The sequence below is a fragment of the Zalophus californianus genome, chromosome 6 (assembly GCF_009762305.2).
Source record: "Zalophus californianus isolate mZalCal1 chromosome 6, mZalCal1.pri.v2, whole genome shotgun sequence".
Lineage (NCBI taxonomy): Eukaryota > Metazoa > Chordata > Mammalia > Carnivora > Otariidae > Zalophus > Zalophus californianus.
In genome coordinates, this window is record NC_045600.1 from 104,424,898 (window position 1) to 104,449,642 (window position 24,745).

General features: G+C 39.8%; 1 protein-coding gene across 18 annotated transcripts in view; it reads right to left on the reverse strand.

Annotated features, from left to right (window-relative positions):
* The window catches only part of CSNK1G1 (casein kinase 1 gamma 1), a 178,934-nt gene that overhangs the window by 39,738 nt on the left and 114,451 nt on the right, over positions 1-24,745 (reverse strand). For all 18 annotated transcript variants that reach the window (XR_003515678.1, XR_003515680.1, XR_003515679.1 and 15 more), the window contains 3 exons: positions 8,119-8,270; positions 5,858-6,092; positions 1,413-1,498 (listed from right to left, as the gene is read on the reverse strand). Coding sequence is in view for 15 of the 18 variants with exons in the window: in XM_027569970.2 (XP_027425771.1) it covers positions 1,413-1,498; positions 5,858-6,092; positions 8,119-8,270 (473 nt within the window). In the remaining 3 variants the exon portion in view is untranslated. The remainder of the gene's footprint in view (positions 1-1,412; positions 1,499-5,857; positions 6,093-8,118; positions 8,271-24,745) is intronic.

Here is a 24,745-nt window from a genome sequence, read left to right on the forward strand (position 1 = left end):
GAATTCTCATGAGCCTCTCCCTACCCTGCTGCACCCAGCTTTAAGCAACAGTGTTCTAAAGTAAGTTGGAGGGTGCCTGGGTGGCTCAGTCGTTAAGCATCTGCCTTCGGCTCAGGTCATGATCCCAGGGTCCTGGAATCGAGTCCCACATCGGGCTCCCTGCTCAGCAGGAAGCCTGCTTCTCTCTCTCCCACTACTTCTGCTTGTGTTCCCTCTCTTGCTGTGTCTCTCTCTGTCAAATAAATAAATAAAATCTTTAAAAACAAATAAATAAATAAATAAAGCTGGAGAAATTTTAGATCTACAACTGCCATTAAAATGATTCGTGGACCGTGAAAAAGTTTCAAACAATAATACACAAATGCACTGCTTGGATATGTGATGAGCAAACAGAATGTGAAACTCTATCTGACAGCTACCAATACCAATGAGAAGATATATATGACTAGGAGAAGACCAGGAGGTGTTAGGAGAGGAATTTAAGGGCAAAGAAATAAAACCTTCCCAAAGGGAAGGGGCAGAAGCTTTACTTTTCAGGACAACAGCCTAGAAAGCATAGCAAATGAATCCTTCTGTCCTCCTGGAGGGAGAGTGGGAGGGGGTTCCGGGGCGTAGAAGTACCCAAAGCTACTGATTAAGTTTCTTTCCATACTAACATGTTGAAATAAATTAAAACTCAAAAATATGTCTCACATTTAACTATCTAATGGGACTTAAAATGTGCTAGAAATTCACCATTTCCTACTCCAACCAGCCAAAGACACGAAGTAGTTACAGTGATTATAATTATTATCAATCGTTACCTTGAACACAAATGCACTATACCGATACCTACCTAAGGAAGGCTATTTAAACTACATGCTTCATAAGGAACGGCTATCGTCTGCATAGGTATTTATTGAATAAAACACGTGAACAGTAACATTAAACCTGGATTTTTGTTTTAGTTCAGGTGGGTCCTTAGCCTATAGAGGAAGAACAAATATTTTCCAGTTCTCCTTAGGGGCACACCCAGCCCTGCTGGCCTTGCTGGTAAAATGTGTAGCAGCTGCTGTCATCAATTTGTTCCAGAAATTCCCCAGCACACTGGGAACACTCTTCCTGCTACATAATGGTAGTGGAGGAGGAAAGTGACACAGAGAAAAGCAGCACTGCCAAGGCTGTGAGGGAACAAGGGAAGAGATTATGGAAAACCCCAAAACAAGGAAGAAGGATTCAGAAGGGGAAGACAAATGTAGGCAAAACAGAGCTCCCAAAGCCCAGGGGAGCATTTACAATATAGACTGATGTAGCAAGTCCCTGCTTCTCATCTCTGTCGCCAGCACATCTTCTTACAGACATGGAGTCAGCAACCCCTCCATTAACAACTGAGTATTGAAACAAAGCCCTCCACTGAGCACTTTCAAGGATACCTTGAGTCCTTGCCAGGGTAGGCTGCCTCGAAGGAAATACATGAACATATGGCCTAGGGCTTCCAAATCATCCCGTCGGCTTTGCTCTAAAAGGGAAAACAGATCACACATTATGTTTGCAGTTATTAAAGCAGAAAGGGGTTCAAAACCAAGTAATCCCTTCAGAAACCCTTCTGTCTCTGAAAAGGCTCTGCTTACTCATTCTTTGTATATCTAAACCAGGGATAGTATTTTAGATCAAAACCAAAAAACATTGTGTACTTCCTTTGCTGTCACTGGCAAGTAAATAGCAAGGGAAAAGAGCAAATTCTAAACTAAAACCAAATCCAAATCCAAATCACTAAATGGTGAGTAACCACCCCTCAGTCATTGTTGTCACCTTCCTGAAAGTAAGATAACTTAAACGAAATGTTACTTCCAGTATATGAGCTACAGTTACCCTTGGGTGACCATCACGGAAAGTGAGAAGCAGGTTAAGCAGCTGAAACTTTTAAATAGTCCATTCTGGCTAGGCCTGCAAAGACACAAGCTGCAGAATGCCTAGCATACATGTCGAGTGCTTTTAATTCATCATAAAAATTAACAATCCATTTGTTCCATGTTCCATAGCTACCTTAAAAAAAATTTTAAATGTATTACTTAAGGTGCCCTTTATGGGCACATAAAACAGGATCCCCACATTCTGGGAGCTTATCGTGTAAAAAAAGTTGCTAGGTTTTTCTTTCCTTTTAACTGGAGAGACTAAGATGGTAAAGAAACAAAGAATACTTAACAAAAAACTGTCATTTTATCTCAGAGAACATCCTTATGTATTCTTGGGTTGTCAGACTGAATAGAAGTAGTACATGCCTCTATTCCTTATTTGCCAATTATGGCTCATCTCAGACATCTTATGTGTTTATTTCTCAGAATCAAATTTAGGGCTTTATCAAGAGAAATTAGAGACAAGATTAAGGGGCTACTCTAAACTCAATCATGCTTTCGTTGTGCAGAGGGGAAAATCTAAAAGGCAGGGAGGCAGGGAAAGCTACTCAGCTCAAAATACAAAAGTACAACATGTTTAAGGGCTGCCTCCAATTATGGGAAATGTGCATGAAAAAGAGTGAATAGAACTCTACAGGGCAGATGAGGAAAGAAAAGGCAACTTTCTAAATTGCGGTTTGGAAAATGGTTTTTGGCAAGGTGGTCGCTAATGGGAAAGGGAGGTACCCTGACAAGAGAAATAACATAAAACTGAGTGGATGCACTCAATCTTTAAAAGAATGAAATAAAACAGCAAGACCAACAGAAGTTTTTGTCTACACACTTGCCTGAGGTTTACAACAAATTTTATATGTAATTGAAAACAAAAAGCTGTTAGATGTAACAGAACCTAAAGATACACAATAAAAAAGAAAGTACAAGCAGGGTGAGTTGAGGCCTCCCACAAAGCAGGGCAGATAGAGGAACCACACCCTGCAGTTTCTCACACTGTATCACACCTACTCATTGCCTTTCCATTTTTATATCCGCTTCCTCTAACAAGAGGCCCCTTGGTAATAAAAATTCACTGGACAAATGGTTGCACTTTTGTTAGTTGAGCACTAGAGGGCGAGACTCTCCACATTTTCAATATTGATCAGCACTTCAGAAAAAAGCCCAACTTCCTCTCCACAGCGAAGCCCATTATAAAATTTTTTTAATCAAAACAAACAAACAGAAAACACATGTAAACCCACTGGAATAACTAATAAAGTGGTTTTCCAAATACTGAGCACCATGAAAAATAGCTGTGGAATATGGAATAATAGGAAGAACAATGGCTCCTGAGTCCGGTTATCTAGCTCCTGGCCCATTCTTTCCATTAATTTGATCCATGTGAAATCAAGCATGGTCAAGTCACCTATTTTGGGCTGCATGCAGTCCCCTCATCTGAAAATAAAGTGGTTGATTTAGATAATCTGAAAAGTCATTTTCCAGTTCTAAAATTCCAAAGTCATTAATTTGAGCCATTAGTAATTAATCTGTGATAATTTAAGCCTTCCCCCCCAAAAAAAGTGAAATCCAGAGTCATGCTTTATTTCCATACTTCTTTGAAAACTCCACATTCATTGAATTCAGCGTTTCCACATGCCCTCATGTTTTTTCATGAAGGATATTCTCCTTTTCAAATAAGAAAGGTTTTAATATGAGTGGGGCCAGCAGGACACAGAATTTTTCCACACCATAAAGGCCTGCTCTCAATCATTCAGAAAGATGCTTGGTTTTACCTGTGTCACATCCCTGATTCTAGGTAAAATTTATTTTGCTGGAGGAAAGCAGCTAGGTGACCCAGCGTTCTCACCCTAACTCCAACCATTAAAGAATACAAAATCAAAATGGGCTACCTTAATCAGCGAGAAGGTGGCTAATCTGATGTGGTAATGTCAGGTTTACGAGGCTTCTTCCCTTGTTCTCCCTCATAAATAGACAATGCTCTCCAAGTCATTTGAAGATACCCTTCTCTTTTTCTTCATTAGAACATACAGAATGCTACACATTTAAAAACCAGTATGATTCGAGTTCCTATGGAAACCTCTCTGCTTTGAGACCCGGACCAGAGTTTAAAGCGCATGTGACAACCATCTATATGTATTCTCTGTAATATGGAGAGGACAAAATACGTGGACAGGTTCAATGTGACCTGGAAAACTCTGGAACGCAGGAAATTCACGTTTGGAGATACACTCAAAGTTCCAGCAGGAATGGCTACACCAAGAGATGAAAGAACCCAGTCTGATGACCATACACGCTTAAAACATACTTTGTCAAATAAATAACTACCATTTAGAATCTTTGCTACCATGAGGCACTATGCTAAACGCTTTATATACTTTATCTCTCAGAATCCTACAGTATAAGGCACTATTATCATATCCATTTCATAGATGAGATAACTGAGGCCGAGGGAAGGTACTGGACCCAAATCACATAGCTTTAAGTGCAGGAGCCAGGATTTCCATCCCTTCTTCTTAACCATTACCTTGTACCTTATACAAACATAACACAGACACCTATCCCTTGTCTCTTCTTGCCTTTCCTGACAAGAATAATAAAATCAGAACACAAATTGCTGTGTCTAGGAAGCAGGCATTAGAGCAACTTCTAGAGTCTGTCAGTTAAACCAAACAATCATGACTTTACTATTTACGACATAGTCTGTCTCTTAGTAAAAAGGAAGGAAGAGGGAATACTGAACACTATGCAAGAGACCTATGTTACATACATTACTCATTCAACCCACAAACACATCCTTGTGCAATATTACTCTCATTTTACAGATAAGTTTCAGGAAGATTAGGTAACTTCTCCAAAATGACACAGATAATAAGTGGCAGAGGACCTTCTGATCTAATCTTAAAATATTACATTTAATTAAGAGGATTTCCATATGGTTACTAAAAAAATCTTGACAGCATTCATGACTTCAATTCAAGTTGTATCACTTTGTAATCTGATTTTTACTCCTCACTAACACTAGAATCCTCCTCTGAATATCTATGTAGTTTACTCAACAAGGCAACTTTGTAGCCATTTAGTCTTTAAAACACTTATTAATGTACATTAATGTACAAAAATTCATTAATATTTAAACACCCACTATAATTAACTATGTCTAGGAGTATGGGACCCGGTAATATTCTGTTTACATGTCTACTCTCAGGAGTGGTGATTTTCAAACATTTTTTTTCAATCACTTTGAAACCTTTTCTTCAAACAGAATCTTCCATGGAAGCCCAATATATAAAACAGATAAAAAGGGAAGCTTTTCTGAAGAAGCTAGTGAGGGGCCCAGGGCCTTATCTATTTGGCTTCCCACTGTTCCTTAGGCTTCTTTTTAAATATTCTCCCCTGGATTAGTTCCTCTTATAAGTAAGGTCTTCTGCCTTGATTAGAGCTTTTAGTAATATTTGTGCAAACTGTCTATCCTAAATAAAATGCAAGACTTATATATTTTCATTGAGTAAGAAAAGACATAGGCTCTTCCTCAAAGCATTATTCATGGAATTATGCACAGTGAACAGAAGCCGAGTCTATGTTTCAGCAACACACCCTTCCCCAATACAGATACCAACCAGTATGATGTCCTTTCAGGACCACCATTATATAAGGAGTCATTCCTACGTAAACACCAAATTCATCATTAGACTTACTAAAATGATATCACCTTAATACAACAATTCAAGTGCCCACACTGCTGAGAAACTAAGCATTTGGAAACAGTATAAAGAATTAAAAAATGTTAAGTTGTCAACAGGATACTTAGGAAAGTAACTTAGCACCTTAGTTTTTCAGGTATAAAAATCACTTGCCTTGTGAAGCAATAAGAATCACAAGTTGTAAAGCACAATGGGGACAAAAGTATTATTGGAATAAAAAGTTATTTTAAGGACCCGCCCCTTTCATGGAGCAGAAAATAAACACACCTTTGCCAAGATGCGTGTTGATAGACATATATCTTGCAGTTCCAGTTAAACTTTTGTGCTCCCTATAAGGTATGTGTTTTTTGGTTTCAGGGTCAATGTATTCCTTGGCCAGGCCAAAGTCTATAATGTGTATAACATGCTCTTTCTTATTGCCTTGTCGGCCAATCAGGAAGTTCTCTGGCTTCACATCTCGGTAAATGAGATTTTTTGAGTGCACATATTCCATTCGAGAAAGCTAAAAGAGAAAAAAACGTCAATGAAAATATTCTAAAGAAGTTTATTGGGGGAAAAAAACATCAAAACATTTTCTTTTATCAGTCCAAGGTTTTAACTACTGAAATGAAAATAAAACTCATTTCTTTACCACCCAGTCACTTCACTCTTATAAACCAGAAAATATTCTGATACAAATATATATATAACAAATATCAAGATAAATGAAAGTGGGACAGCACTGTTCAGCTAAAATGATAATATATAGTTTTACCTCATAATGTTACAATTTATAAATGATGAATAGAATTAGGTGTTTTTAGGCTACTTCAGAAAGCACACATTTGAGAGGCAAGAAGATCCCCAGCCAGGATTATCACAATAGGTCTGTGGCCTCTGAAGACAGGTGCCACTGCCACATTCACCTCCTGCCTACACCTTCCTATCCTCAATCCAACAGGACTCCGCAACCTAGTTCTTTCTGTTACAAAAATATGGCAAGTGAGATCCAGAGAAGTTAGTACTGGATTTTGATTTCATAGAGCTAACTAGCAACAGAGAGAAAAGTGCAGTTTTTATGTAAAAGTAAATATAGCCCAAAGTAATAATCATAGAATTACTTCAGGGGCACCTGGGTGGTTCAGCTGGTTAAGCAGCCAACTCTTGATTTCCACTCGGGTCATGATTTCAGGGTCCTGGGATCGAGCCCCGTGTTGAGCTTTGTGCTCAACAGGGAGTCTGCTTGAGGATTCTCTCTCCCTCTGCCCCCCCCCCATGTGCATGCACACTCGATCTCTCTTTCTCACTCTAAAATAAATAAATCTTTAAAAAATTATTTCAAATTTCATTAAGTTTTATTTCCATTTATGTTTCTACTTAGCATAGAAAGGGAAGCTCAGGCATTTGAATTTTGGACTCCAAAGTCAAGGTCAATTTTGGACTCAAAAGTCAAAATCTTTTTTAAGATTTTCTTTATTTATTTGACAGAGAGAGACACAGCGAGAGAGGGAACATAAACAGGTGGAGTGGGAGAGGGAGAAGCAGGCTTCCCGCCGAGCAGGGAGCCTGATGCGGGGCTCAATCCCAGGACTCTGGGATCATGACCCGAGCCGAAGGCAGATACTTAATGACTGAGCCACCTAGGCGCCCCTCAAGGTCAATTTTTTTTAACATTTCCAAGCTTTTACTGTAAAGTGGGTGAGACCATTACCGTTTCAGACCAATAAAGATGCATTTGCAGGGCGCCTGGGTGGCTCAGTTGGTTAAGCGACTGCCTTCGGCTCAGGTCATGATCCTGGAGTCCCGGGATCGAGTCCCGCATCGGGCTCCCTGCTCAGCAGGAAGTCTGCTTCTCCCTCTGACCCTCTTCCCTCTCGTGCTCTCTATCTCTCAGTCTCTCTCAAATAAATAAATAAAATCTTTAAAAAAAAAAAAAAAAAGATGCATTTGCATCCTTCCTCTGAGGGGCTGACAAACTCCTCAAAGCAACTGCCTTAACTGCTCTTGAACTGGCACTGGTATATAATTTGGTTGGAGTTGAGAGAGCTATCCCTTCAGCTCTGCCAGTCTCTATGAGAAGTAGAGGCCAGAGAACTAAGGCAGGTTCTTGGACACACAACTTTGGAATCTGACTGTTTAGGGCAGTGGGTTACATCACCAATCCTTTCTTGGATGCAAGGGTGAGGGGAGAGGACAGAACCTTAAAGCCATGTGTTTAAAACCTATAAATAAAACATCAAGGAAATTACTTACATTTGTACAATTTCACCTAATCATCCTCTTTCTCCTCAATCTAAATTATATGCTTCTACTTCAGTTAAGGGCAAGGTGTTGCTCCAAGGTGCAAATTCTTAAAATAGAGCTAACAGAAGATGCAGTGTGACTTCTCTAGGCTAACCCTTTTTGCCCGGCCTGCTTCCTAGAATGCCATCAAGCCTCTGAGTGTGCATTCACTAGGTGTCACTATAGCTGGGAAAGCACTAAAAGGGTCACAAGGATGTAGCTGGGGGACCCACCTATCTTTCTGCAGAATAGCAATGCCAACTTACCAACTGGATGGCTATCATTAACACCGTCTTCAAAGTAAAAGTTCGGTCACAGAGGTCAAACAAATCCTCCAAGCTAGGGCCAAGGAGCTCCAGCACCATGGCATTGTATTTCCCACATGGTCCAAAGTAATACACCTGTGGAAGACCTTCACCTGCAAGCAGAGGGGAAAAGGGGTACAGAGTGGGGGACATAAAACCCAAAACATGAGATAGCTCCATCAGCACTGAGTAGATATACAAAAAGCACAATTTGTGAGATTTCCATTTTCTTTCATAGTCCCTCTGGAGAACCTAAACTGAGCACAGCAGCTTCAAAGGGAACTAATAATGGGCAGGAAAGGCGAGCCACTGCACAATGGCCTCAAATAAGCAGCTATTTTATACCAGAGTGACAAAGGTATTTCCACTGCTGTATAAGACAGAGAATGGTCCCTGATCCATTACTGGATCAGAGCATAAACTATTCTCCCCCAAGGAGGCCCGAAAGTGCACTGTCATAAAAGGTTCAAAAGACAGCTCACTGCGCTCAAAGCCAGCCCACCTGGCCCTGGTGCATTAGCCGGTTTCATCTGCGCTCCCTATGCTTACTGCCAACGCCACATGGGCTGTTTGCAGCTGTTGCCCCAAGGAGAACTCGGACTGAAGGGCTGAGGTCACAGAGGGTGCAGCCTGACGCTCTTCTCACAGGGAGTCTCTGTACTTTCCTATTTTCTATCACTGGGGCAAAGTCAACACACAGGGGTCGGTTACTGTAAGTAATTCTCAAAGGAAAAGGAAGAAAGAAAGAAAAAAAAAAAAAGCTGGGCTTTCCCCAGATTTGAAATTCATAGCTCTAAGATGCCAAAATTTAGACTTTCTCACCTAAGTGGCAACTTGTGAATGAATTTCCTCTTTAAAGTGTATTGTAAATATGAGGCATTCAGTAAATTAGTGTTAAATGGCACCATGTGAACAGTGGATACAAACAAGACTACGTTTTAAAAAATCTGGTCTCATAGAGCAGAAGCACTTCCATCTTACACAATTATATATACCATGGTCTGCAGTTGCTTCTGCCTACAAAGTTTTTTAGACGACAACATTCTCTCCCTCTCTCCATTCTCTTTATATGTACAGGCAGGATACAAGCAGAGGTGATTCTCTCTGCTATAATCTGAATGCTTATGTCTTCTCAACCCCCAATCCTCAAATTCATATGTTGAAAACCTAATGCCCAATGTGACGGTTTTCAGAGGTGGGGCCTTTGGGAAGTGATTAGATCATGAGGGCAGAACCCTTGTGACTAAGATCAGTGTCCTTATAAAAAAAAACGACCCCAGAGTGCTCCCTAGCCCCTTCCATTGTGTGAGGACACAGCAAAAAGTCAGAAGAGGGTCTCTGCCAGAACCTGACCATGACGGCACCCTGATCTTGGATTTCCAGTCTCTGGAATTGTGAGAAAGACATTTCTGACTTCATAAGCCACCCAGTCTGTGGTATTTTGTTACAGCAGCCCAAAAGGACTTAGACAGTATATACTACTTAAACCTCTAGCCCAGTATGCCCATCCTCGTCTCCAGGATAAATCTTGTCTATCTGGGGTTGGTGTGCTTCGTTGCTATGACATGTATTCATGCCTCTTCCATGTGCTGCCGCAGTCTCTCTTGTTCCATCTAGGTATGAAGCAACTTGAGTGTTTTGATATGTTCATCCCTAGCTCATATCATCGAATGTAGTATACTCTGCTCCTGCCAGCTCCATTAATATCTACTCAACTGTCCTTGTAGCTGTTTGATTCTCCCTATCTCTAAAGGGAAACGATTTAATTTGAAGTGTCTTTTTTTCCCCTGTTGTTCTGAACTCATTTTTCAGTTTATTTAAAATACACAAAACCTAACAGCTGTTTCCAGTAAGTCCTGCTGAAAAATCCAAAGCAGAACACCACTGTACAGAATCATTGCTTTTATTAATCAGACATATGGTAGACGGTAGTTTGGGGATTTTTCAAATTTATATCCTATATAATAGTTTTTGATGTCACTAAAATTTGATTTTCCTAATATAAATATATTCTTCAAAACAGCTTGTGGCAGATCTGTTAGTTGCCTGCCCAGTGTCCATTCTCTCCTTCTTACTTAATAACAAAACTTCTAATTACTGTGATTAGCAACCTGCCCACTTCTAACTTTACAGCCTCTCTCGATAACAGGAATGACTAGTGAGAGAGAAGCAGAAATTGCTAGTTGAGGTGGTTCTAGAAAAGCTCTTTCATGGGAGCTGACTCAAGTTGGAAGTAGGCCCCCCTCTTGACAATGGCTCAAGCTCCAGAAGCCATCTAGTACCACTAGACAACTTGAGGATATCAGTGCCAAGAATGAATGGAACAAAAAAGAAGAAAACCGGACTTCTCGATGGCTGTGAAGTAACCAACGTTGGACTTCCCTTCCCTCTGGACTTTTTAATCCAAAAGAAGAATCAATCTCTACCTTGACTGAACTGTTATTTGTACCTTTTTTCATAGCCAAATCTTACCCTAATTAATAAACATATTATTCTTTTAGTTGGTTAAATTGCAAATCTGGGCACAATATCCTCCTTCTGAAGTACAAGCTAAAAGTCAGGCCTGCTCAGAAATATAATACTGACGTAATTTCCTAGACTTGCTGCCAATATTTAAGGATCAGTTTAAATGAGACAAATAATCATCTTGTTCTTGACCATCTTTACTAGCAAATCTAGGCATCTCTTGTCAGATATTTCCATGTTTACAAAGAAGTCACAAAAGCATTCTGAATGATGTCTGTAATTTCTATGTATGAGTTCTATCACTCATAACTCCACCATTGTACCTTCAAAGATGTGAGGTGTTCCTGCTGGCTGCATTACTGCTCCTTGTATTAAATATCTTGAGGCCTCACAATACTCTGGCAGGCTTCAGATGCCCAGGGCAACTTCTAGATTACTGAGTAGCTTGAAACTTTTCTCAAAGATGGACTAGGTCCAAGATGCTACTGTAGGAAGGGTTCAAGCCAGTCTTTGATCTAGTATTTGGTTCTCCTACCAACCCTGAAAATTCCTTCATGTCTCTCTACTTTTTCATCTACAAAGAGGAGGGAAATGTTTAGACTGGTTTCCTTTTAAAACCAAAATTCTGACAATAGCTAGGATTTCCTTCTAGCTACCTACTAGGTTCCTCTTTGTAAAGCCATATGAATGATGCATGCCTCCATGTTATACAGAATAGGTGTGGGTCAAATTAGAATGTAAGCTGGTAGTGGTAGTCAACTGGAAATGTATCTATTAGAAACATCTCCAGGGATGCCTGGGTGGCTCAGTTGTTTAAGCGTCTGCTTTCGGCTCCAGTCCCACATCAGGCTCCCTGCTCAGCAGGGAATCTGCTTCTCCCTCACCCTCCGCCCCTCCCCCTGCTTGTGCTCACTTGTGCGCTCTCTCTGTGTTAAATAAATAAATAAATAAATAAATAAACAAACAAACAAACAAACAAACAAACTGGGTGGCTTAGTCATTAGGCATCTGCCTTCGGCTCAGGTCATGGTCCCGGGGTCCTGGGATCGAGCCCTGCATCGGGCTCCCTGCTCAGTGGGGAGCCTGCTTCTCCCTCTCCCACTCCCCTGCTTGTGTTCCCTCTCTCGCTGTGTCTCTCCCTATAAAATATTTAAATAAATAAAATCTTTTAAAAAAAAATCTTTAAAAATAAAACATAAAAGACTTGTCTGTTTAGTTTCTTAGGTATTACAGGAAATGTGCCAAATATAAAAGTATCTTTGGGAGATGTAGCCATAATGTATTAGAACTATCTGTACAGAAAGATACTCACGCAAGTTCCATTCTGTGCCTAGTTTTTCACATGACTGCCCATAAAGTGGCCAATGCTGGTGGTGAAAGACATAGATATAAGCCCACTAAGAAAGTCTATCTCTTTGGTCAGAGATTAGCACACAGTAATGACTTATCCTGGGCTGCATTTAAATGAGAAATCCTGTATATTCTATTTCATTCTTCTTCTGGAGAGCTATCTTGACTTCACTGCTTAAGAAATTTTTAATCAATCAATATTATGTTGTGAAATCATTTAATAAGATGGGGGATGAGGTCAGAGCCTTAAATGCAATACAAGCTATACATGTGGTAAACGAGGTACTTCCTAGAAGTAAGTATGAGGTAATGGGAATGAAGTGGGAGAGGTGGGCAAGGCAGATTCGCATTGAATTCTTTGATCCACGGTATTTCAGAAACTAAGGTAGTTTCATAATCTCTCATCTGCTCTGGAAATAAAGCACTAATACGATCTCCCTCCTAAACTGGTCAACTGCATAAAAGCCCGGAAATTAAAGAAGTAAATCCTGAATTTTCCTCTCCTGAAAAATTTCTAATAGATTTATTCATATGCTGTTTAGCCAAAGGCTAAATCTCTTATAAACCAAAACTGCAAGGTTATATGTACCCTGCACATGTTATCTTGTACATTTTTGCAGGGTACTTTGAAACAGTTTTCCCATCAATCAATAACATATTCTTACAAATCCTGCTGGACATGCAGCTCACACACATATCAAGTTGCACAGAACAGGAAGTGAGGTGTACCACATGACAGCTAATTTTCAGTCTGTCATAAATTCAACTTGGGTTAAACACACCAAATCAAGGATAATGGCTTCTTTATCATCCAAGCTGTTAGCTAAAAAGATTCCATAAAGCATTATGAACAGTAACTACTCTAAGTAGAGATATTTTTAAAAGCACATCAGGCTGAGAACTGAAATAGAACCACCTCGAAGCTTTTGGCAATTTGATCACATTATTGCCTAATAATTAGCCCTTCATTCTTTTTGAAAAACTAAATTACCTAGCCGTGAAGCAAGCTCAAATAAGTCCCATACCTACATTAATATCTGGATGTAAAAAATAATGCATATATTAATATTTCCATAAAAAATAAGTATATGTTGGTGATGAATGTATCTAAAGTCAGGGCCAGAGAAAACCTTTAAGGACATAATGACCTTGGCAATCCCTTTCTTTTGTTTTGTTTATACAGTTTGATTTTTTTTATTTTTACAGAAAATAGGACAGTTTTTCTCCAAAACTTAACTGTCCCATGGTAGTGCCTTCTAGCACAACTACTGAATGTTCTTTAGTGTTTGTGAGAGATCAGGGAATTACTGTTTACATGGGAAATTATCATCAGGATTAATGGTAATATTAAACAAGTCCATCTAACAAGAAAGCAGAAAGAACAGGGAAATAAATGGGATTATATCCCATAAAAACAAGGGGGAAAATAAAAGCGTAGCCTTTAAAACTCAGAAAATAACTCTATAAAAACACATCACAAAGATATGAAACAACACGTTTCCCTCTTCTCATTTCTCTGACTCTGAAAAATGCCTCTTCACAGTATGAACCAGTTCACATATGAATCTACTCAAAATGCTGGCTTTAAAAAACAACAACAACAACAACAAAAACACCAAAACAGCTAGACCCAGAATTAAGGAATCAGGATTATTCTGTCTTGTAATGAAAGATGTTTTACAATCATCTTGTTCACAGGCCACTTGGGAATTTGAATATCGCTAAACATATGCTGCTAACATGAGCTCAAACCTGTATGGTGGGGGAAGAGAGGGTGAGGAAAGGCAAGAGCAGACAAATAATCTCACATTTCTGAGCCACAAAAATTGAGCTTTTACAGTTTCTCTATTACACACACACAAACACACACACAATTGCCAAGGCCTTGAGCCTCAAAGCACGTTCAGTCTTATTTATCCAAAGGAGCCAGGAAAGAAAGCCTAAGGTAGGAGAACAGATTTCTTCTGTAATAGATAGCATCTAAGATAAAAATCATTTAAAAATGTGTTGTGTATTGGGGTTGGGTGGGGGTGGGGGATCGTTTGTCTATCCAAAAACACTAACTCTGGGGCGCCTGGGTGGCTCAGTCGGTTAAGCGGCTGCCTTCAGCTCCGGTCATGATCCCAGGGTCCTGGGATGGAGCCCTGAGTCAGGCTCCCTGCTCAGCGGGAAGCCTGCTTCTCCCTCTCCCACTGCCTGCCACTCTGCCTACTTGTGCTCTCTCTCTGTCTTTCTGTCAAATAAATAAATAAAATCTTAAAAAACAAAAAGACTAACTCAATTCAGAACCAGTAAAAGTTTATGGGATAAAAACCCAGTCTCTGAAAAATTTCCACTTTCTTTAGTATTGCATTCACAGTTCCTATGGTTAAGTTATAGATGCAGAATATCTTTTGAGTTTCAAAAGCTAAAAAGAGATATCCCATTCTTCTTAAACACACACCTGAGCAATAATAACTACAAAGTCAAGAAAGTTCTAGCAAGCACTTAAAAGGAATGGAAGAAAAAAATAAGGTCACTCAAAAAACAGTGAACTCCTTCTAGACAATCCTGCCCCACTCCCCTTACACTTTTTGTCCATGTGTCTGTCCTCCCTACTAACCGAAGACTGTCTGAATGCAGTGACTGCTATGTGTTAATTATGTTTGTATGTCAGTGCCTAGCACTGGCCCAAGCATATGGTAGATAAGGGCAGGATAAACACCAAGTGAATAAATAAAAACAATTCAATGAAATGCCACTTAAGTGTTCTATTTGGAATGCACAATACCTACCTCAAAATGCTAAAATGCACATATACAGAGCAAAACAACTTCATCAGATTTTAAATGTGCAGGACATGCTAACAGATTTGATACTCCTGAGTAGTTTTTGTTTGTTTTTCATAGCAATGATATTTTTTAAAAAATGCTTTTTTGGGCAAGCCACCACTATGAAGATTCCAAGTAATTCAGACTTGTAGTATTTCTACAATGGCTCTCTTTTCCGTATGTTCTTCCATGATGGCTGCACATGGTATCTGCATTTTACCTTGCTGTTCCCACATGTGGGTGAATTATGTAGAACTATTCATAAAGTACCAAAAGCTACACATAAACAATTGTCCATGTCTTCCCCTCTCTCAAAAAAGCACCTGCCCATCCAAAGAAATTAAATGACCAACAAAATGAGTCATCTGAGACGTCTAATGTGCAAAGGCAGTCTGATGACATCTTCCTACCCCTCTCTTCTCCCCCTCCATTCATTCATAGACAAGTTCCTTACTTTGGTCCAGGCTAACTTGGAATTACATGGTCTTTTCTTTACATAAGTACCCTTTTCCATTTCACTTGAACCTCACAGTTATCTTGTGAAGAAAACAGGAAAATACTAATAAACTCTACTTTACACATGAGATGGAGACCCTGAGAGATGTTGTGTGACCTTTCCTAGGTAACAGAGTGCCCAAGTAACACAACCAGATCTCTCTACTCCAGATTCCCTGCTCTCCAGACTCATGGAGCTGCCAAAGTTATTTTCTATACTACCTATCCTACCTCTTCCAAACCACATGACTTTTTGGTTAACATTTACTTTTTCTAGCAATTCTCTGTCACTCTTCTAGGATATAAATTCCCTGCCATATTATACAAAGCAGCTTAATCTGTCCTATCCATTCCCTGGGTCCCCATTATTTTTATATCAGCTCCATGAATACCATCCTTCCAGCTTTCCTATCATATATCCATCTCTCTATAGTTCTAGAGCTTTGTCAATTCCAGTCCCTGGTTCACAATAGGGGCCACTTGGAGCATTATTTTTTAAGTTACAAAAGTGATATATAGGGCGCCTGGGTGGCTCAGTTGGTTAAGCGACTGCCTTCAGCTCAGGTCATGATCCTGGGGTCCCGGGATCGAGTCCCGCATCGGGCTCCCTGCTCGACGGGGAGTCTGCTTCTCCCTCTGACCCTCCTCTCTCTCATGCTGTCTCTCATTCTCTCTCTCAAATAAATAAATAAAATCTTTAAAAAAAAAAAGTGATATATATTCATTCAAACAATCAAATATAACAGCAAACCAAAAGCAGTACAGAAATATATGAAGAAAAAGTATTCACGTCCATAACAGATTAGACACATTCACATAATTAAGAATACTTTCCTGCAATTTCTTTTTTTTTTTAAGATTTTATTTATTTATTTGACAGAGAGAGAAATAGCGAGAGCAGGAACACAAGCAGGGGGAGTGGGAGAGGGAGAAGCAGGCTCCCCACTGAGCAGGGAGCCCGATGTGGGGCTCGATCCCAGGACCCTGGGATCATGACCTGAGCCAAAGGCAGACATTTAACAACTGAGCCACCCAGGTGCCCCTACTTTCCTGCAATTTCATTTTTTATTTAATATTATATAGAAGACATTTTTCTTGTCATCTCATGGATAGATCTCATTCATTTTAACAGATACATAGTATCCCACCCTATGATGTATCATATTTAAGTTTTTCTTAGTACTAATGGACATTTAAGTTATATCTATATTATCTGTTGTTAGAAATAGATATAGTGAACAGATACTGCTTTTGCCTAGCCTGCATCCTTTTCTTCCTTCCTCTTGTTAACAACACTTGACTCTTCCCGGGGGGAAGCACGATTTCCTTGATACTACTTCATGTGGTTAAAGTGGGGTCAACTCATTTCCCACTGCCACCCCAAGAATATGACTCAAGCCAGGTAAATCAGAGTATTCTATACCCCTGCCCTGGGGAACTGGGTCATGGATGCGGTGCTTGACTCATGTCTGTACCATGAGAGTCAACTCTAGGACTTTTGTGGAACTACAGAGAAGGAGGAACAATTCCTCCCCACCCCACCCCCAACGCCACTGCTAAACTGGAAGGAGCTTAGCCTGGAGCTTCCAGAGACTACCACATGAAAATAGGTAGACTACCTATCTGAGAATGAAACACAGAGAAAGCAGAGCTGAGAGAAACAGAGACAGACAAATATGTCATATAACCTGAAGATCAAGGACAGTGTTGGTCCTGGATCTGGCCTGCCTGAGGTGAGAATATTGCTGGACTTACCAGTTCTGTGAGCCAAGAAATTCTTCCCCTCTCCTTGCCACCCCCATTCCCCAAGTGAGCTAGAACTTTATCATCCGAAAATGAGAGAGTCTAGACAAATATGCATGTAATATGGCAAAAATCCTTGTGCCTACATTTTTGGGCATGAATGCAAATGTATCTTGAGGGTAAATGCCTTTAAGAGAGAATTCTGAGTCAAGAGGCATTCGTATTTAACATTTCACTATATATTGCCAAATTGCCAAGAAGTCTAAATCCTCATGGGTCCCCGGTGTGTCTCTAGTCTTAGGCCTGCTTTAAATACAAGTGGTATTACTTAAGTATCTAGGCCCATGGAGTATTTATTTTTAAAGATTTTATTTATTTATTTGAGAGAGAGAGGGGGAGAGTGAGAGAGAGAGAGAGAGAGAGATCACGAGCAGGGGAAAGGGTAGAGGGAGAAGCAGACTCCCCGCTGAGCAGGGAGCCCAATGTGGGGCTCATTCCTAGGACCCTGGGATCACGACCTGAGCCGAAGGCAGATGCTTAACCAGCTGAGCCACCCAGGCACCCGGCCCATGGAGTATTTAAAACTGCTCTCAAAACCTGCCTTGATCTATTATTCCCAAAGCTCCAGCTTCTCTCTTATACTTAGCCACAGCATGTCTGAAGGCATCTCTAGAGTTTTACCCAAGTTACCATTGATATTTCAAAGTCAGGAGACTCTTTCTTATCCCATTATTTGTTCAATGCTACCATGAGAAAATTTCCCTCAAAGCATACCTCTACTATAAAAGTCTATTGGCCCTAACTGATTTACAGTTTATGAAGTGTTTTTAATATAGGTTCTCCCACTTAATCCTAACAAGTACATATAGGTATTACTATTCTCATTTTATAGGTAAGGTAATTGATCTGAAGTGACTTGCTAAGGTCATATAATGAGTGGTACAGCCAAGACCTAAACCCCCAGCTTCTGCCTCCGAGTCTCAGGCTCTCTCACTATATCGCACATACCCATCCATGCTCTAAGGTCACTGACATCTAGAGTGGCAGGAAGTTCTACTGGGGCACATTGCCTGGATAGGAGATTAACTGATCTCGTAAAGATTCAGTAAAACAGGGCCTGTATGTGAATCTAATGGACAATCACAAAATACTGATTATGTTGATCCATTATGAACTCAAGTAATAAAGAATGAGTAATATCTCCCTTATGAAAGCCCAGGTAAGACCACATCAAGAGTACAGAAGTGGTATTTTCCTAATACAACTACCAAGGAGTCAATCTTCAAATGAAGCCTATTAATAAATTAAACACATCATTTAGGAATTCAGAAGGCAACTTGGCAAATGCTTAGAATAACACAGAAAGTATAAAAAGCAGATAAGCATTTGTTTTCATTAACTTTGGGCCCATTTAACAAATTGTTCCCAGAAGTTCTGATTAAAAAATAAAACAAAACCCACTAAGGCACACAGTCTAATCACAGCACAGAAGCAGAGTGCCCCCTATTACTGAACTCTGTTAACATTGTAACACCCTTCCTTAAGCATCAAAATAGCCCTGGGAGAGTAAAGGATCAAGTGTTACCCTCATTTTCTGAACAGAAGCACAGAGGTTAAGTGGCTTGCCACAGAACAACCAGGCTATGGAACAGATGCCACAGCCTGCCCTTCTTTTCTCATTTGAGCCTTCACCCACATATCTCTCCAATCAGAACAGATGTGCCCTGATGGAACATTCAAGATGGCCTTATAATTCTGGTCACTGAGGAGGCATGTAGATTTGCAAGGAAGCAAAGCAAACTCATTTATCTTACTGACTTTCAGCAAATCTGAGGAGTAAGTGCTACAATATTGCTGCTTCCAGCTTCAAATTCAATTAAGTTCAAAGAGTCTGGGGGTCAGTCTGTCCATTCATCAGACATCACCAGTGAGAACAGAATGCTATGGGAACAGTGAAGAAGTGGATGGGAAAGGCTTCACAGAGCAGGGGCCACAGGCCGAGTCTTGAAGAATGGTTAAGAGCTGATCAGGCTGGAGTGGAGAGAATGAATCCTGCAGGTCGAGGGAGCAACAAGCATATAGGTAGCTAAAAGCACAGAGGCCAAAGCTCTCTGAAATTAGGAAAACTAGACTACTTTGCTCTCTCCTGGAGTTTCTTTTAATTCTGAACCACCAGTTGGTTTAACAAATGTCTCTAAAAATTATGGCAGAGGTCATTAATAAAGTTGAGGAGGAACAGATATTAGAGTAAATAAAAAGATCACACAGGAATAAAAATCTAAATAAACAGATAAATAAATAAATCTAAATAAATAAATCTAAAAATAAATAAATAAATCCAAATAAATAAATAAATCTAAAAATCTAAATAAATAAACAAACAAATAAATAAATAAATGGACACCTGGGTGGCTCAGTCAGTTAAGCGACTCCGTTCGGCTCAGGTCATGAGCCAAGTCCCAGGAACCAGTCTTGTATCAGGCTCCCCACTCAGTGGGGAGTCTGCTTCTCCCTCTGACACTCCCCCCTCTTGTGCTTTCTCTCACCCTCTCTCTCTCAAATAAATAAAATCTTAAAAAAAATTAAAAAAAGATCACAGAAATAAAGAAGAGGAAAAATAAGGATTTTATCTGAGTGTTATATACCCATATTGCCTTAGTATATTTTTAATAATAGTTTCACAGGAAGTTTTTAAGTATACACTAGGAACACACCATTGCAGTATAGCAGGACGAACAGAAATGAAATGCGAGACATGAATGAGAACCATAAATTTAACTTTAAATTTTCTAGAAGCCATATTTTAAAATTAAAGGAAATAAGTGGAATTAAGTTTAATAATATATTTTATTTAATTCATACCTAAAATATCAACACTTCGACACATAATCAATTTAAAAATTACTAAGATACTTTACATCCTTTGGGAGGGGGAGGAGGACTAAAGCTTTGAAATTCAGTGTGTATTTTATACTTCCAACATATTCAGATTAGCTGTAGGTGCTAACTCAGATGCTCCATAGGCATATGTGGCTAGTGGCTCAGCTCTGTAAGGAGTTTTATTTATTTATTTATTTATTTATTAAAGATTTTACTTATTTGACAGAGAGAGACACAGCGAGAGAGGGAACACAAGCGGGGGAGTGGGAGAGGGAGAAGCAGGCTTCCCACGGAACAGGGAGGCCAACACGGGGCTCGATCCCAGGACCCCGGGATCATGACCTGAGCCGAAGGCAGACACTCAACGACTGAGCCACCCAGGCGCCCCTATAAGGAGTTTTAAAAGATATAAATGAGGCTGGCTTATGTACAGAAATGGTGCAGAAAAGAGGTTCTATACTCAGAAATCTGCATGACTCTGGCCAAGGAGCCTTCTCCACCTCTCCAGCCCATAATTCGCTCCTTCCTCTCAACTCTCCAGAACTGCTGTTTCTGCTCATTGGGTTATCTCCCATTTAGGAAATAGTTAAGGGCAGTGCCTACTCTTGTTCACCACTGTATCCCCAGGGCTTAACTTCAAACAGTACTTGTTCAATGAATACCTCTTTAATAAACGCATGAACAGACACAGAGCTGCCTCTGGGCCTTAGCTTATTTTGCATTTGGAAGGCTTTCCTTACTCTTCTATTTGAACATGTCCAAGTAAATCATACCTCTTTTTTTTTTTTGAAAGTTCAGCCCCTACCTACCACCCTCTCTAAGAAGGCTTCCTTGTCTCCCATAATTAGTAACCATTTCTCCCTTCATAATTTCCCTATTATTTTATATGTGCCTTTAAAAAAACTAACATTCCACTGTTTTTGTTTGCATTATAGTTATTCACATACATTAGTGCGCTCCTTGAGAGTAGCACAATACCTCATAATGCACATACCGGAAGCTCAGTAAACATTAAATTTTATTTTCCTTTAGTCTCCTGAAGGGCAGAGACCATGTGATTCATAACCCTGTGGCCCTCAATTACTCAGCATAGTGTTATGGACACAGCTCATGCTCAGTCTTTATCTCCTTGCATTATGACTAAAGTAATTATTAGCACAAGACCCTATGGCTGGTAAGGAAAGAAGAATTAAAGCAATATGAAATATAAAGAAAGAAGAAAATGTGGGGCGCCTGGGTGGGGCAGTCAGTTGGGCATCTGATTCTTGGTTTCGGCTGGGGTTGTGATCTTGGGGTGTGGGATCAAGCCCCATCTCCGGCTCTGCAGTCAGTGTGGAGTCTGCTTGGGACTCCCTCTGCCCCTTCCTCCCTCCCAACCCCCGCCGCCCGCTCTGTCTCTCTCCCTAAAATAAATAAATAAATCTTAAAAAAAAAAAAAGAGGAAAAAGTAGGGGAAAATTAAAATTGTGTCAGACTGTTGAAAGCACAAGAGTATAGAGGTGTACAGAGCTGACAAATTCTTTTAAGTGGGAGGAATATAAATTACTTGATTACGAGTTGTTCAAAGAAGAGGACAATATAACTGGTCACAAATGTTAAAAATTGGGGTTTTTGATGGCTTTTGTCTTGAGCATGCTTATTATAAGTATTATCCTACAAATACTAAAGGGTTTAATTAGCAATTGGATTACTATTTTGAAAGGAGGTACAAGGACTTACCTATCTTTATGTGGTCTGTTATTGGAAATTAAAGAAAATATTCTCTCTCACCAATGACACTGACAGACACTGGAAAGGAATTTGTTCAGTTTTAACACAAAACAGTAGATAATGCTTCCACCTTCTCATAATTCAAAGGAATAATTCACTTCAGGGACTCATCTCTTTGATTCCATAGTACTCCACAGCTTTGAGGATGCTGCAAAATGTTATCTTCCTTCTTAATGATTAACCTTGACAAACAGGAGGGGAGAGGGTCTGAGGGCTGTGGTCAGTCTTATGATGGTCACTGAGTTTACTCTAGCCCTTGGTTTGGACTGAAATTTCTCCTGCCTTTGCCCTCCTTAAAAAAGCATTCTCTATGGGCAATCACTAAATCATTCTCAATGACTGAAGAATGGCCATGAGGACACTGAAAGAAGAGAAACATGCAGGTACATAGTTAGAGAGGTGTGAATAAAGACAGACACATAAAGTATGAGCTAGAATGAAAGGAGAAAATGGCATCAGAAACTTCAGGTTCTGGGTCATTTTATAAGCAAGCTCCCACTTTAGTGATTGACTTTTCCCCAACCTTTACCCATATAAGCACTATACCAGTTTTCTGCAACTAATCACAATTCTCCAGCCCATTCCACTTACATATAAGTTACTTGGTCTATTTTTGGAAACCTGTCTTCTATTTTTCATGAAGTTCCTTAAAAGAAGACAAAATCCAAGTAACAAAGTCTGTTCAGACTGAGCAAGTTTCTCTAGCAGTTCTGCACTTTACAAAACAATGCACCGAAAGGTTAGTTAGTACTCTGTATTACTGTGATGTGGTATGCAGGCCGATTTCTATAATAAAGCCACAACACTCTGCTTGCAATTAAAGAAATTATTTGCACAACAAGTCTTTACCAGTAAAATGTTTAAAATAGACGTCCCCTGCCCCAGGAGGGAGAGGGACAAATTTTATGTATGTAATTAAAGGTAATTACTCAATATGCTTCATGTGACTTAGAGCTATTTGAGAGTTTTAAGGGGCAAAGAAGGGCCACATGGGGTTTGACTCTAAAAGATAAGCAAGTCTCTTACAGCATTACATATGAACTTTTCTGGTTATTTTTCACTATACCACAGAGCATACTGTTAGCCATAATATGAGAAATGTCCCAGTGCTCCAAACTATGAAAAATATACACAAAGGATGCACAACAATACAATTTATCCTAGTCCAGAAGTGTACCAAATGCTGGGCCTCAGAAATATCAGTTCCCTTTGTTCCCTTTGTTTGGCTAACTAGTGAGGCTAGTTAATAAAAGTTTAGGTCATGATCCTTGGAAGAATGAACAGAAATTCACAGAACTATCAGCAGTAAATTAGCTCCATTAAAGACTAGCAATTATTAGTACTAAGTATCTGAATTACACCCTTCCAAGCCCAGTACACGAAAACAACCCTTTCTATTTTTTCTTCATAAAATTAAGCATGAGCCACAGATTGGACTTATGCTGTAACATCAAGAAAAGTATTTAAATGTCCTTTTAAAATGTTTTCTAGACAATGAAGGTAGATTTGGAAATATACACCCATGCACATACACACTTTAAAAGGAAAAAATGATGACCACACCACATGTTTTCTTGTCTAAAGCTCATTCCATACACTGTGAGACGGGGATGCTTTTCATATACCAATCTCAGGTTCCTGCTGCTGAGTCACCAACTCAAGGATACTTTTATATTTAGGTTCTGCTCCCTCAGAGGAACAACAGTGACACTGGGGTTGCTCCTTCTGCAAAGTATATTCAGAGGCTCAGATATTTTCAAACACCCCCCTCACCTCTTTACCCAATGAACAGGACTTTTCCTTTTGTTTTTAATATGAGGCTCTGCTACTGCCCTAATGTTAACTTATTTCAAATAAGTAAAACACTCATGCTGAAAGGAGCCACTCACGTTGAAAGGAGCAGGTCCTTAAGTTGGGCAGATGTGGCTTTAAATTTAAATTCATCATTCCAGACCACCTCACAGTATAAGAAGGTCTGCCTCTGTTAATAAAGGCCCAAAGCAGATTTCCCTCCTAGGATTACTCTTTTCCAATAAGAGTATGATAAGTACAATAAACACAGACACAATTAATTGTGAAAGAGGCAGTTCTCTTTCTGGGAATACGAACTGCCCTACACCAGGACAACACACAGTTGCTGTCTTCAGACTCCCTACTTAGAGAATCTCAAGATGTTGAAATGTCTTAAGGCAAAACGTTTGCTTCTTTAGCGAGTGTTAAATGAAGAGAAAGAAAAGCATGGTCTCTAAACTCACCCTTATCACACTGTCAACTGTTTTTCCCCCAGTTCTGAAGCCACATTCTTAAAGAACCTTCTCTCTGTGGAATGGTGGAGTCTACATGATTCTGTACCCCCCAAATAAGGCATCTAGGCCAGGACTGGAAAACTGTTCCAAGCTGAGTTAGCTGGTTCCTTACCCAGGAACTTGCAATCGGGACACAGGGCTGCAGTCTACCTCTGCTGGGACTTAAATGAACAGGGGCTGCGTGAAAGGCCTTTTTTCTACCAAATGTAAGGAGCAGAGAAAGCTGGTAATGTGGAAGAGCTGGTAAAATGAAGAGGGCTAGCAGACACTGAGGCAAGAGACTTTATGGCCCTAAGCAGGAGAGTCAAAGTGTCAGAGTCCAGAAGAGTTGGACAGAAAGCCAGAGACAAAGAGTTGTCCTGTTTTCTAGAGGCTTTCAAGTACTTTGTACCAATCCCTAGTGAGACCTGTATAATATTTCCTTCCTTGGTTCCAAGACCCATCCCTGCAATCTTCCAGTAAATCTTCCTTCCGGATCTAAGCTAACTGGAACAGACTCTGTTAATGGTAATCAAAATAGTATTGACCAACACACACACATAACTGCTCATTTTCCTCCCCTTTAACCATCATTTCCTAAACACTCACTATGTGCAAAACACTACACTAGATGCATTAGGGAGCAAAAAAATAAAAAGACACAGACTCTGCCCTTAGGGAACTTACAGGTAGAAAACAAGAGAAACAGCTAGCACAGTTGCTAGGTCAAGCCTTTCATAAAAATTAGTAAAATGAAGAAAGAGTGGAATGTGGAATGGCATAAGAACC